This window comes from Chinchilla lanigera, unplaced genomic scaffold (genome assembly GCF_000276665.1).
Source record: "Chinchilla lanigera isolate Chin_1 unplaced genomic scaffold, ChiLan1.0 scaffold00196, whole genome shotgun sequence".
Taxonomy (NCBI): Eukaryota; Metazoa; Chordata; class Mammalia; order Rodentia; family Chinchillidae; genus Chinchilla; species Chinchilla lanigera.
Window position 1 is genome coordinate 277151 of NW_004955597.1, and position 13048 is coordinate 290198.

At 55.2% G+C, this 13048-nt stretch overlaps 1 protein-coding gene across 3 annotated transcripts in view; it reads left to right on the forward strand.

Annotated features, from left to right (window-relative positions):
• Positions 1–12198, forward strand: part of Rbck1 (RanBP-type and C3HC4-type zinc finger containing 1) — a 16997-nt gene extending 4799 nt beyond the window's left edge. For 2 of the 3 annotated variants that reach the window (XM_005414720.2, XM_005414721.2), the window contains 10 exons: positions 2827–2920; positions 3014–3212; positions 4489–4610; positions 4705–4878; positions 5716–5876; positions 6728–6839; positions 8880–9059; positions 9926–10024; positions 10265–10408; positions 11590–12198. In XM_005414720.2, the coding sequence (XP_005414777.1) occupies positions 2827–2920; positions 3014–3212; positions 4489–4610; positions 4705–4878; positions 5716–5876; positions 6728–6839; positions 8880–9059; positions 9926–10024; positions 10265–10408; positions 11590–11670 (1366 nt within the window). In that variant the 3' untranslated portion in view covers positions 11671–12198. The remainder of the gene's footprint in view (positions 1–2826; positions 2921–3013; positions 3213–4488; positions 4611–4704; positions 4879–5715; positions 5877–6727; positions 6840–8879; positions 9060–9925; positions 10025–10264; positions 10409–11589) is intronic. The other variant, XM_005414722.2, reaches the window with a different exon arrangement.
• The last annotated feature ends 850 nt before the right edge of the window (positions 12199–13048 follow it).

The following is a 13048-nucleotide window of genomic DNA, read 5'->3' on the forward strand; positions in this document are numbered from 1 at the left end:
AAGCGCCTGCCTGGCAAGTGCAAGGTCGTGAGTTCGGTTAGAAAAAAAAAAAAAAAAAAAAAAAAAAAATGAAGTGACCAGTTGACCTACAGAATCAAATAGGCAAGATAATCTTGAAAAGAACAAAGTAGACTCACATGTCCTGATTTCAAAAGCCCCTACAAAGCTACAGTTTTGTTTGTTTTGTTTTGTTTTCGTAAGGCATGGTCTCACTTCTAGTGCAAGCTGGCCTTGAACTTGCTGTGTAGCCTTGGCTGGCCTCAACTCACAGCCATCCTCCTGCTTTACTACCACACCCCCCCGCCCCGGGTGCTGGGATTACAGGCAGGCGCCACCACACACGGCTTGCCTGGCCTTCTTGAGTTTCATGTAGAGGATCAAGTCAGAGGAGGAACACTCCCCACTGACCTCAATTTGAATCCCTGGTTAACAGGCACTGGCGTCTCCTCTGAAGTACATGCTGCTGCTCCTGGTGGACAGCACCTGCCAGCACCCTCCCTCTAGTGTGGCGTGTGGACCAGCAGCAAGGGTGGCATCTGGTCCCCTCCACAACCCTGTGTTCTAAGAAGCCCTGGCCAGCAGGCCCCTCACGCATAAACTTGCTCCCCTAGCTTCTGGGCATGAAGCTGATTTGATCCAGCAGTCAGCTGCGTGTGCTCCCTAACCTGTTTTTGCCAGTTGAACTTGTTATGGTAATAACATAATTTAATTAGCTTTTACTTGTTAATAAAACGTGAGAGCTAAAGAGAATTATGTCAGTGACAAATACTGTGACTGCTTTAGAAAGGCAAGGAAGAAGCCAGATGTGATGGTGCACGCCTATAATCCCAGCACTCTAGGAGGTTGAGGCAGGAGGATCACAAATTTGAGCCCAGCAATTTAGTGATATAGTGAGATCCTATCTCAGAATTTAAAAAAAGGGTTGAGAATATGGCTCAATGTGAAGGCCCTAGGTTCAGTCCCCAGTACCCCCTCAAAACAAAGCAGCAATGAGTCACACACAAAAATTGTTATCACTTTAGGGTGGAATAGTTGCAAAAAAAATATGGTAAAAATTCAGAGGGTCTAAAATGTGTCAATAAAATCTGATTGAAAAAAAAATCCAGAAGGATTCTGTATTCAGCACTTCGAGAGTTTAAATTCATCATTTGCTCTTTATTTGTTTTTTGTTTGTTTTTGTGTTGTTTTTGATTTTTTGAGACAAAGTCTTGCTATGTAGTCCAGGCTGGCCTCAAACTCAGCAATCCTCCTGCCTCAGCCTCCTCAGTGCTGGGATTACAAGTGTGTGCCACCACAGCTGGACTGTTTTTGTTTCTTGTTTCTTGTTTTTGAAATATTTTTCACGTGGAAAGTAGACGGTAAACTTTTGGAGTCTCTGCATGCTTAGACATTCCTGTATTTTGCTGTTGCAAGTCATTGATGGTTGGGTGTCAGAATCATTTTTTGAATAATTTGGAGAGTATTTTCTGGAGTTTTTTCTTTTGAGACACGGTCTCACTAAGTTACTGAGTTGCCCAGGCTGAGCTTCTACTTGTGATCCTCCTGTCTCAGCCTCTCCAGTGCTGGGATTATGAGAGTGTGTGTTACCACGCCTAGCACATAGCATTTTTTTCTCCCTCCCCCTCCTCCCCTCCCCTCCCCTCCCCGCCTGCGTTTCTGTCCTCACTCCCTCATTTCTTTCCCTTTCTTTTCTCCTCTTTTCTCTTTCTTCCTTCTTCCTGGCAGGACTAGGGATTGAACCCAGGGCTTACAGGCATGAGCCACTGCACCCAGCTGTGGCATTTTTGAATATCTTCATTCTCATTCTTTTCTATTTCTATGCCATTAATTTTGTTCAGAAATGTGCTCTCCTGCTCTCTAAAATTCTCCCACAGTCTGGATTCATTAATGATTTATTAATTAAGTGCCCCCTCATGATGTCATTATCTTTCCTTTTTTTCTGTACCTTGAAGAGGGAGGTACAGGTTTAACTAGCTTGTGTGTGTGTGTGTGTGTGTGTGTGTGTGTGTGTATTTGAACCCAGCCCCCCCCCAACATGATAAGTGTGTGCTCTGCCCTGAGCCGCTGCAGCCCCAGAGCTCCTTTGTGACCTCCAGGACTGCCGCCTCGCCTGTGCTAGCTCCTTGTTGCCCTGGCTGCGCCAGTGCAGGGTCTCCCCATATCTCCCTGAAGGTGCGGGCTGGGCTGTACTGCTGTTCCGTGCCCACGTGCTGTTTCCTTTGGGCTCCTCCCTCTTGTTTCGTTTTGTCCCTTCATTCTCATGCTTTGGGTCTTCCAGAAATGCTTGGGCTCCTTGAGAAAGTTGGTGTTGTGGGGTCAGGCTGGGGTGTAGCTAAGTCGTAGAGCATTAACTATCATGCGTGGAGCTCCAGCTTCGTTCCCAGCACCGCAGAAATAAAATAAAGTATCACCTTGGGATAATACTGTTTGGATTTCAAGCCTGCCTCTGCTAGTTACTAGTGTTTCCCTGGCAGAGTCTTTGTAACATGCTCGTGTCTGTAGGAAAGGGATGGGCAGTACCTGTCTCCTGGGCTCCACCCGGGGCTAATACGTGAATGAGTTCATGAAGTCGAATAGTCTTGGCACAAGGCTGTGACAGCTGGTGGTGGTTTGGCTAAGGAACCAGGAAGGAAGATAGGGCAGGTGGAGCGGGGAGGATGTGAAGCGGGGAAGACGTGGAGGGGTGAGGACATGGAGCGGGGAGAGCATAGGGGGGTGCTTGGGCTGCAGGACTGTGGTGCACATATGTGCGTGTGCACATGCAGCCCCGGGAGAGGCTTCCGCGTGATCCTGGGGACCCGCGTCCTTGCCCGCCCCCCCTCACAGGCTGTGTGTGAGTGTGGAGGATGCCCACGTGCAGACCGTCACCATCTGGCTCACGGTGCGCCCTGATATGACAGTGGCCTCCCTCAAGGATATGGTGAGTGAGTGCTGGGCCTTGGGGCGGCTCCTGCGGGTTCTACCTCCTCTCTCGACTTGGCCCTCCCTGCCTACCCCTGTCTGTCCGCTCCAGGTCTTCCTGGACTATGGCTTCCCCCCCAGCCTACAGCAGTGGGTGATAGGGCAGCGGCTGGCCCGAGACCAGGAGACGCTGCACTCCCACGGGGTGCGGCGGAACGGAGACAGCGCCTACCTGTACCTGCTGTCGGCCTGCAACACCTCGCTTAACCCGCGGGAGGTGCAGCGCCAGCGCCAGCTGCGGATGCTGGAAGGTGAGGCCTCACAGTGGCTTCAGGTCAAGACTCCCAAGGGCTGTCCTGGGGCGGGAGTGGTCATAAGACAGCGGGAGGGAGCATCTCGGATCTATTTCAAGACCACTGGCTTGGAGCGTGGCCCCACATTGAGTCCTTGCTCTGGTGGTTACCAGCAGTGTCGGTGCTAAGCAAGTTCATTCCTGTCCCTGCTCCTCAGTTTCCCAGATTTGTAAATTATGCCAGGTGTGGTGGTGCACACCTGCAATCCCAGATCCTGGGGGGCTGAGGCAGGAGAGTTCCAAATTTGAGGCCAGTCCGGACTATATATTGTGTTCAAAGTCAGCCTGGACTACATAGTGAGACCCTATCTCAAAAATAAAATTTGTAAATTGGTTATGATGATAATTCTAACATGTTTATTCTGTGCTTTTTAGTTTTGCAATATTTCAGACTCCCAGGCAAGTTGTACAGTCATATGAAGAGTCCATGTACCTTTTGTGGGGGTCCCCAGATAGCAACATTTTACCATGTTCACTTTGCTTTATAATTTTGTCTTTATATCAAATTATTTTATTTTCAGAACAGTTTGAGAGCTGCAAAATGATGTCCATCCCACCTAAAAGTTAGGTGTAGACTTCTGTAAAAAGAGATTCCTTTTTCATGTTCCTGTGTGTATGATGCCAATTGAGGAAATTAATGTTGCTGCAGTACGATCAATTTTTTATTTATTTTTGGCTGTACTGGGGATGGAGCCCAGGCCTTAAACATGTTAGGCAAGCTCTTTTCCACTGAGCTACATTCCTAGCTCTTTCTAAAACTTTATATTGAGCTAGGGTCTTGCTGGCCTTGAATTGCCATTCTTCTGCCTTAGCCTCCCAAGCAGCTAGGGTTCTAAGCATAGACTACCACAAGTACAATGAGTCCTACTTTCATGGCAAAAGATACCATATCTTTTAGCTGCCACATAGCACTTCCTTCCTGCTTTGTGTCACCCTGAGTCTTGGGTCTCCATTGATTGACTGGAAAACTCGTGGCCAGTTTCATTGGTTGGCTGGGTATTTCTTCATGAGTGGATTCGGTCAGGGGCTGGGCAGGCCTGCCTCAGAGCTGACGTGTCTCTCTCAGTGCTCAGGAGGCCTGCACCAGGTTTTGCAGAGGAACATCATGGCTGGGGTAGGGACAAGGTCCTGGGGGAGCCAAGGTGCCCATCTTACTGTGGGCAGGAGGGCTGGAGGTGGCTCAGACTGCTGGCTCAGGCTGTGGCCACAGTGAACAGCCTGGATTCCACCTGCAGATCTGGGCTTCAAGGATCTCACGCTACAACCACGAGGCCCCCTGGAGCCGGCCCCTCCCAAGCCCGGGACACCCCAGGAACTTGGAGGAGCAAAGCCCGATGGAGTGCCTGAGCCCCCACCAGTAAGCACTGCTTGGCACCCAGCCTGGCCACCCCTGTCTGCCCACCCTGCGCAGCCCAGCCCTCCCCCGCCTGCTCACAGCCCCTCTGCCACAGGTGGGCTGGCAGTGTCCTGGGTGCACCTTCATCAACAAGCCCACCCGGCCGGGCTGCGAGATGTGCTGCTATTCACGGCCTGAGGCCTACCAGGTGCCTGCCTCATACCAGCCCGATGAGGAGGAGCGGGCACGCCTGGCTGGTGAAGAGGAGGCGCTGCGTCAGTACCAGCAGGTGGGTGCAGGTCTGGGACACGGGACGCAGCTGTGGATGGGACGGGACCAGAAGGTTGGGCCAGGAGGGGAGCCATCCGTGCTCTGTGTACCTCACTCCTTGCTGCCTCGCCCTCACGGCCACGTATACGATGTTGCGCCTGGTGGCTGAGATGCCTCCCTTGGATACACATCCGGGCTTTTCACACGCTGTGCCCCTTGCCTTGATGTCTGCCCCCCTTGCCCCCAAGTGTTGCAGACTGTGATCTCAACACCCTTCCTGTGACCTTTACCCCATCTCCACTGTGCCCTCCCTGCTGTCTGCCCAACTATGGCCTCACCCGGAGCCCCACTATACCTGACCCCCACCTCTCCACACGCACCTTCCTGTGACCCTGGTGTCTCCCTGCTCTATGGAAGGGTGACCAGGACATTAGCTGCCCCCTTCTGTGGTGACACAGCACTGGTCACAGTACCCAACGCTGACCCCAAGCGTCACCCTCCGTCACAGCAAACTCACCCCCCGCCCCGTCTCCACCTGCTTCCTTGGGACCCGAAGCAACCCTGCCTGAGTGATCTTGGTCCCTCCGCAACCTCGCTCTGTGCCTGGTGGCGCCTTCGACCTTGGCCAGGCCCCACCTTGTGCCCCCTTGCCTGCCTGCATCTCAGCAGGGACGTGAGCTCTGCAGTCCCTGCTTCCACACCCCCTGTCTTAGACCCTCCCCTTGGACCTCCCTACCACCGTAGCCCATCACCTGGCTTCTGGGCCCTTGACACCCTGGCCACCGCCCTGAGGGCTGGGCCCCCTCCTGGCCTCACCCCAGACCCTGACCTCCTGGTGGCCCCCACCTGTGCCCAGCGGAAGCAGCAGCAGCAGGAGGGGAACTACCTACAGCACGTGCAGCTGGAGCAGAGGAGCCTGGTGCTGAACGCTGAGCCTGCCGAGTGCCCCGTGTGCTACGCAGCGCTGGCGCCCGGCGAGGCAGTGGTGCTGCGGGAGTGTCTGCACACCTTCTGCAGGTGCGGCCCCACCCCCCACGCAGGCCTGTGCTCTTACACCTCACCCCACCGATGCCCACAGAAGCCTTGGAGCCCGTCTCCTGTCTGTTGAGGAAAGGGAGTCTTAGAAGCTGAGGTCACACAGCTCACAAGAGGTCTAGACATGAGCTCAGGCCTTTGGGCTCCAGAGGGTCCCCTCTTGGTCTCTACTCTTCGGTGGGTGGGGAGTGACTGGAGCCCTGGCCCTGCAGCCTGCCCCAAGCCCACCCTGATGGGGGACGGTCTCCCCCTCAACCCCAGCCTCGTGGTGGCCCTGAACCCCGGGCTGGGAAGATGTGTTCACTCCCCACACTGACACTGGAGCTAGCTGGCCCTGTGCGGGAGGCCGGTTCATGGCTGACCACTCAGTGGTGGGTCCTATACATTTTGTGAACTGCCGAGTGACAGTGGGATCTGAGTCCTGCGGTGAAGGGGTCCAGTGTCCCTGAGCAGGCTGCACTGGAGCAGAGGCCTCAGGTTTGGCCTGTTTGGAGAGACCAGGGAGGTCCCTTGGGGGTTGGTGGGAGGGTCTTAGAGACTCTCCTGATGGCACTGAGGGTTCAGGTTTGCTCTGGATAGGGCAGGAGGTTCTGGGGAGGGAAGTGGCTGAGTACAGAGTGTGCTCCAGGGTCTAGAGGGTGGCGGGGAGCCCGGGAGATGGGTTCTTGGAGGCCCTGGGGAGGTTGAAGGGGGCCTGGGCCAGAGTAGCAGGGACCAGCAAAGCACAGTGGTGGGTCCCTGGTGAGTTGTGGAGAGCAGAGTGGGAGTGTGGCTAGCGAGGACCCTGTGGTCCTGTGGGTGGGGTGTGGCTGACCTTGTCTTCCTCTCCCCAGGGAGTGCCTGCAGGGCACCATCCGCAACAGCCAGGAGGCAGAGGTCTCCTGCCCCTTCATTGATGATACCTACTCATGCCCGGGCAAGCTGCTGGAGAGGGAGATCCGGGCGGTGAGGAGAGGCAGTGCCCGCTGGAGTGTGGGGTCCGACTGAAAGTGCCTGGCAGAAGCCTCCCCATGCGGGGTGTTGGGCCCAGCAGCACAGGGCTTGGGGGAGCGGCTGAAACTTAGTGGCTGCTTTAGCTTAGTGGTTTCCTTCCTGATGGAAACAGCAGAGTGGGAGAGAGTAGGGAGCGCTGGGTGTGGCTGCACGTCAAACACTCCCTCCCTTCTGCATCTCCCTCAGGGCCACAGTGACAGTTCTGTCTCAGGGGCCGCACAGATTGCGGGAGAGGATGTGCGTGAAGATGATAGAGTAGCTGGACACGTGGAAAGCCCTTGTGTCAGTTAGCTTTTGCCGGGAAACAAATCACACCAGGCTTTAAACAGCTCAGCTCAGGGACCTGGAAGTCAGTAATTCTGTCTGGTCTTGACTGGGTGCTTCCGATCTTAGCAGTAGGTCACACTGATGGTCCCTGTGGTCTGTGGCATGGCTGGGGCCGCCTCCTGCTTTGATCCACTCCAGGCCTGGCTCTCCTGGTGATGATGGTCTCAGGGCTTTGGGAGCTCTGGGCAGGCACACTTTTCAAGGCTCTGCCTTGTGTGCTGCCATCTCCACATGTGTGGGCCAGAGCCCATGTGGGAGGGGATGTGAACAACAGTCTGCTTTGGGGCCATCCACGTGTATCTGCGTGTGCTGCTGGTAAATGACCAGGCGCCTGCCGCCCTGACAGCTGGCGACTTGAGCAGATTCTTGGGCTTTTCCGAGGCTCCTTTTCCCCATCTGTTTCTTGGATTGGTGGAGGGATTCCAGACATCAGCTGCTGGGAAATGGCTTTCCTGGAATTGTAGGTTTCTAGGCCAAAACGTGGAGATGGGATGCCCGGCAGAAACGCGCACAGACCTGTTCCCCTCTCTCCAGCCTCTCTCCTGTGGCTGCTTAGGAGAAGGAGGCCGATGGGGTTTTCATCTGGCTGTAGGGCTTCAGAGCAGCGCAGCTGTGGGCAGCCAGGCCTGACACTGCATCTTTCCATCTGTGCTGGGCACAGGCACCCCAGAGGTTCCCGCGGAAGGTGCCCTACCTGAGGGCTTGTGACAGGCGGAGTTCAGACTGAGGCTTCTGGGTGCTGAGCTCAGCCTCACGGAAAGGGCAGCAGAAAGAGACACAGACCAGTGAAGCGGGGTGTGGAGGTTGTGGAGGTAGAAACAGCCCAGAAATGAAAGAGAAACTCACCACAGATCTGTAGGCATTTGCATCCTGTCCTGTTTCCTTCAATGTTTGGGGGCAGACATGATTTTCTTAAAAGGCCTCCTTTGTGGACATATACTTTGCACACAATAAAATGTGCCAGGTCAGCGTGCAGTTTGAATTCTGCCAGATGAACTTATGGCGCCACCGCCCAATTAGAATCAGAACAAAGGCGTGACTTTCACTTCCCAGCCTGCGTGGCCACACCAGTTTTTGTTGGTTCGCTATAGAATCTTTCTAAAACATTTTCAATCTGTGGCATCGTAACCCATGTGCCTCTTCCCTTAGCAAGTCCTCTGCCTTGGTTTGTAAGTGACATTTTACAGAACCTTGTGCTGGTGCCTCTTACATACGTGCAGCTTTGCAGGATAAACTTGCACAGGTGTGATGGGTACCAAGGCTCTGATGCATTTGGAATAGTGGAGATGTCGTTGCCATGCCGTTTTCTCAGAGTGTGATGTACCAGGATCCCGTATCATCTCTATCATTGCAGTATTTTTGTCCAATTTTATTATTGTAAAATATATATAGCCTGAAATTTACCATTCTAATAACCTTTAATTGCACAATTCTGTGGCATGGAAAACATCCACATTGCTGTGTAGCGAAAACCACCATCTGTCCTCAAAGCTCTTTGTATCTGCCCTTTGAGTGCCGTTTTTAAACACTAGCAGGGTCTGAACAGAGAGCCGGGGACTGGGCTGGAGTTCAGGCTGGGGGCGGCTGGGGAACATGTGCTGATGCGGGTGGAGGGGTATTTGTCGTCTCTGCATCCTGAGCAACAAGGATCTGGGCTGTTGGCAGCTCCTGTCCCCCGAGGATTACCAGCGCTTCTTGGACCTGAGCATCTCCATCGCAGAAAACCGCAGTGCTTTCAGCTACCACTGCAAGACCCCAGACTGCAAGGGCTGGTGCTTCTTTGAGGATGATGTCAATGAGTTCACCTGCCCTGTGTGTTTCCGTGTCAACTGCCTGCTCTGCAAGGTGGGGCCAAGGCCCACACAACCTGGCACTTGGGCCTGTAAGGCCCTCAGTGCCTTTTTTTCTTTCGTTTTTTGAGAAGGGTCTCACTATGTAGTTCAGGTTGGCCTTGAACTCACACTGATCCTCCTGCTTCAGCCTACCAAGTGCTGGGATTACAGGAATATGCCATCAGCCCCGGCTTGGCCCTCTGCTTGCTCCCTGGGAAGGGAGCTGTGGTATCAGTCTGAGGGTCAGACTCAGAGGCACATACCAGGGGGAGCCTGGCTTGGCCCTGAAGTGGCATTGACACTGTAGAGAAGATTCTGGATTTGCCCCTGCCAGAGCTAAACCTTGTACTGGCCTGGCCCAGTACTGAGCACTAATCCCAGCTCCAAACTGAGCCCAAGTCTGGCCCAGTCACAGACTGAATTCTGGTTCCATACTGAACCCTGACCTCACCCAAGTCCTTAAGCTGGCCTCACACCGAGGCTAGATGCTGAACTGAGTCCAGGCTTTGTACAGAGCCCTGAGCCTGGATCCTGGCCTCACTCAACTCCTGTCCTGAGCTCAGTTCTGATTCCAAATCCAGAGTGAGCCCTGTGTGATCGTTTCCTGGGTCCGGCCCTGCCATAACGACCTCAGACATTTCCCATGAAGGTATGGGGTGGGCAGGCAGTCTGGAGGTGGGGGAGAGAAGCTGCAGCCTGGGGAGAGGTGCCTGGGGCTTAAGTCAGATAGCATGTGTCATCATAGGATGACTTGGCTTCATCTCCCGGGCCTCCGTCCGGGTCCTGTACATCCAGAGGCTTTGAATCCCTGTGCTAATGGCTGTTCCACCCCAGCCCTCCCAGCTTCTCAGACCCCTGGGGAACCCTGTCACCCTGCAGGCCATCCATGAGCGCATGAACTGCAAGGAGTATCAGGATGACCTGGCACTGCGGGCTCAGAACGACCTGGCTGCCCGGCAGACCACAGAGATGCTGCAGGTGAGGCAGGGTCAGACCCAGGGCCAGGGGCCTGAGCTCTGGGGGATTTGGAGAAAGAGATTTACGTTACACATCCTTGGGTCTTGGACATCTCTGTCTGCACTCCTGTCTGGAGGTGGCATTGGGTGAGGAGCGGGGAGGTCTGAGTGCAGGACAGGCCCTGTGCAGCAGCTGCACACCGAGGACCGGAGGGGCGGATGGGAGCAGGGTGGCTCCACACTGAGCTGCCCTCGCCCCCAGGTGATGCTGCAGCAGGGCGAGGCCATGCATTGCCCGCGGTGCCGGATCGTGGTACAGAAGAAGGACGGCTGTGACTGGATCCGCTGCACTGTCTGCCACACCGAGATCTGCTGGGTCACCAAGGGCCCGCGCTGGGGCCCCGGGGTGAGTCCTCGGGAGCACAGCTTGGGGTGGATGGGCTTTGCCACAGAGGGGTCTTGCAGTAGCCGGCATCAGGGGCCAGGTTCAGCCCCACACTTAGTTTGTGCAGTTCTGTGGCAGGAATTTGTTTACATCTTTCCCCTTGGTACTGGGGAACTCAGGGCCACCTTGTCATGGAGCTACATCTCCAGCCCTTTTTCTTTTTAATTCTGAGACTGGGTCTCACTAGCTGCCCAGGGTGGCCTGCAGTGTATGATCCTCCTGCTTCAGCCTCCTGAGTAGCTAGGGTTATCCTCTGCTGCCATGCCAGGCTTTATTAACATCTTTTAACGGTTTGAAAAGCATCAAAAGAGCTAGGAGGTGTGGTGGCACAGGCCTGTAATCCCAGCACTCGGGAGGCTGAGGCAGGCAGATCATTGCGCGTCTTGAGACCAGCCTGGGCTACAAAGAGCTGAAGGCCAGCCTGAACTGCATAACAAGACCCTGTCTCAAAAAGACAAAAAGTGGTGGTGGTGGGGGGCACTCAGAGAACAGCTCAGTGACAGGGGCTTCCCTGTGTGCACAAGGCCTTAGGTTCATCCCTAGCAATGCAACAAAACAAAAAGACCATAGGAGTGCAAGGCAAGTGAGAGTAATGTGGATCCACAAATCCAGTTGTGTCAGGATTGTGCTCGCTTGCCCTGTCCCTGGCTGCACTTGAGGCCCGCACAGGGAAAGGACAGCCACAAAGTGCAGTCTGGAGTTGCAGGTGGAGTCGTTCCTGGCTTGGCACACACTGGCCACCTCGAAGGCTGTTTTTTCCCTCTGTGAGATGGGCATGACAGCAGTGCTGAATGGAAAGGTGCAGAAGTGCTCATCAGAGGCCTGGGTGTGGTGAGCACTCACGGAAGGCCGCTGTCCCTATCTATGGAGTGTTCCTGGAGCCGGGGGCTTGTGTCACAGGCAGGTAAACCTGGAGACATGGGGGAGCAGGAATGCTGTGCTGATGTGTAACATAGCGCCGCTGCCCCCAACGCCCGCTCAGGGCCTGTGCTGCAGGGGCCCAGAGAGGCCTTTCCACTGCCTCCCCAAGGGCAAGGAGGCCACAGCCCAGAGTGGCAGGACGTGCTTAGTGACCGAGTGACAGTGACACGTGTGGTTTGACCTCACCAGCCTAATGCCCTTTTCCTCCTCCTCCCCTCTAGGGCCCAGGGGACACCAGTGGGGGCTGCCGCTGCCGAGTGAATGGAATTCCTTGCCACCCAAGCTGTCAGAACTGCCACTGAGCTGAGGCCTGGGTCCCCACACAGACCCCCATTCGTCGGCAGGAGTGGGCAGGGCTGGGCCTGGGGCACTGGCTCTGGTTTCTGACTTGTGCAACATCCCTGTGATTGGCCAGGCCAAGTTCCCCCGCCCCGTGCGGTGGCTGCCTGTGCCTGCAGCTGTCCTGTCACATCTGCCTCATGCCTGTGCTGTCCCTTGGGGCTGCCAACAGACCTTCTCTGAGGCTCTGACCTCTGCCAGACTCCACCCTTAAACAGCCCTGGCCACAGGCCGTGCTGGCCCAAGCCTCTGCCACCACCTGAGCCTCTACACTGCCCCATGGCCCGTGCCCGCTCTCCCCCAGCACAGCAGCCTCACCACCCCTGCTGGCTTCCAGGTGACCTTGCTGTCTGCACTGTCAGAGGCCTGGCGCCTCTTGCTGCTGCGGACCTGCTCAGAGTGGGGAAGACCAGATGTGTGAGCGCACAGCCCGCTGTGTGTGCTGCGGCCCATCTCATCTGTGTAAGCGCATTAAAATGGTTTTCCAGGAAGGGCTGCATGTGATGTCCTTGAGAGGGTGTGAACGTCATGGGCCTGAAATACACACAGGCAGGTACTGAACTCTGGAACGGTATCAGGAAGATGGTCTGCTGGCCCTGGGACCACTGTACCCCCCCCCCGCCCCCCGGTCCAGCATCAGGGGCAGGTTGCTCTTAGGCAGTGGTTGCCCAGCAGGCATTCTGCAGGCAGTCTGGACTCAGCAGGGAGCTAGGACTGCAGTGATAGACTGGTCAGAAAGTCTGGCTGTTCCCTTGGACCTCTCAGTGGGCACCAGGGGCAAGGATAATGGAAGAATAGATGAAGCTGCTGTGATTGAGGGGTGAACTGTATCCTAGCTCTGCAAGATGGCAGAGTGCCTACACCCACTCTGCTGGTGAAGAGACTGAAGCAGCAGTGTGGCCCTGCCCCTGCCCTTTGCCAAGACCTGGCATCTGCTGCCCACACAGTCTGCACCACACTGAGCATCACAGCAGAGGCACCTCTGCTGTTCAAGGTCTGCCTCAGGATCTGGACGCCACAGTGTGTGGTTTCAGGGACAGGCGGGCTGCCACCAACTTGTGTTTGGATGTGAAGACTTAAAAGCTGACCCCAGGCACCGCAGGCAGACAGCAGAGAAGGCATTAGCGGGGGAGTGCCTTGGTCTCCAGCACTGGCACAAGTATGCTGCCACTGCTGCCCACACCTCTCCACAGACGAGCCCAGGCCTCCTGGGCTTTGCTGTCCCCACAGCCCAACTCTTTGGTCAGCTGCTATTTTTACACTGCCTGTGTTCCCCGCAGCCGTGTGCATCATATGGCGTTTTCTGACACCCATTGGGCTCTAGTAATTCATCTCCAAAAC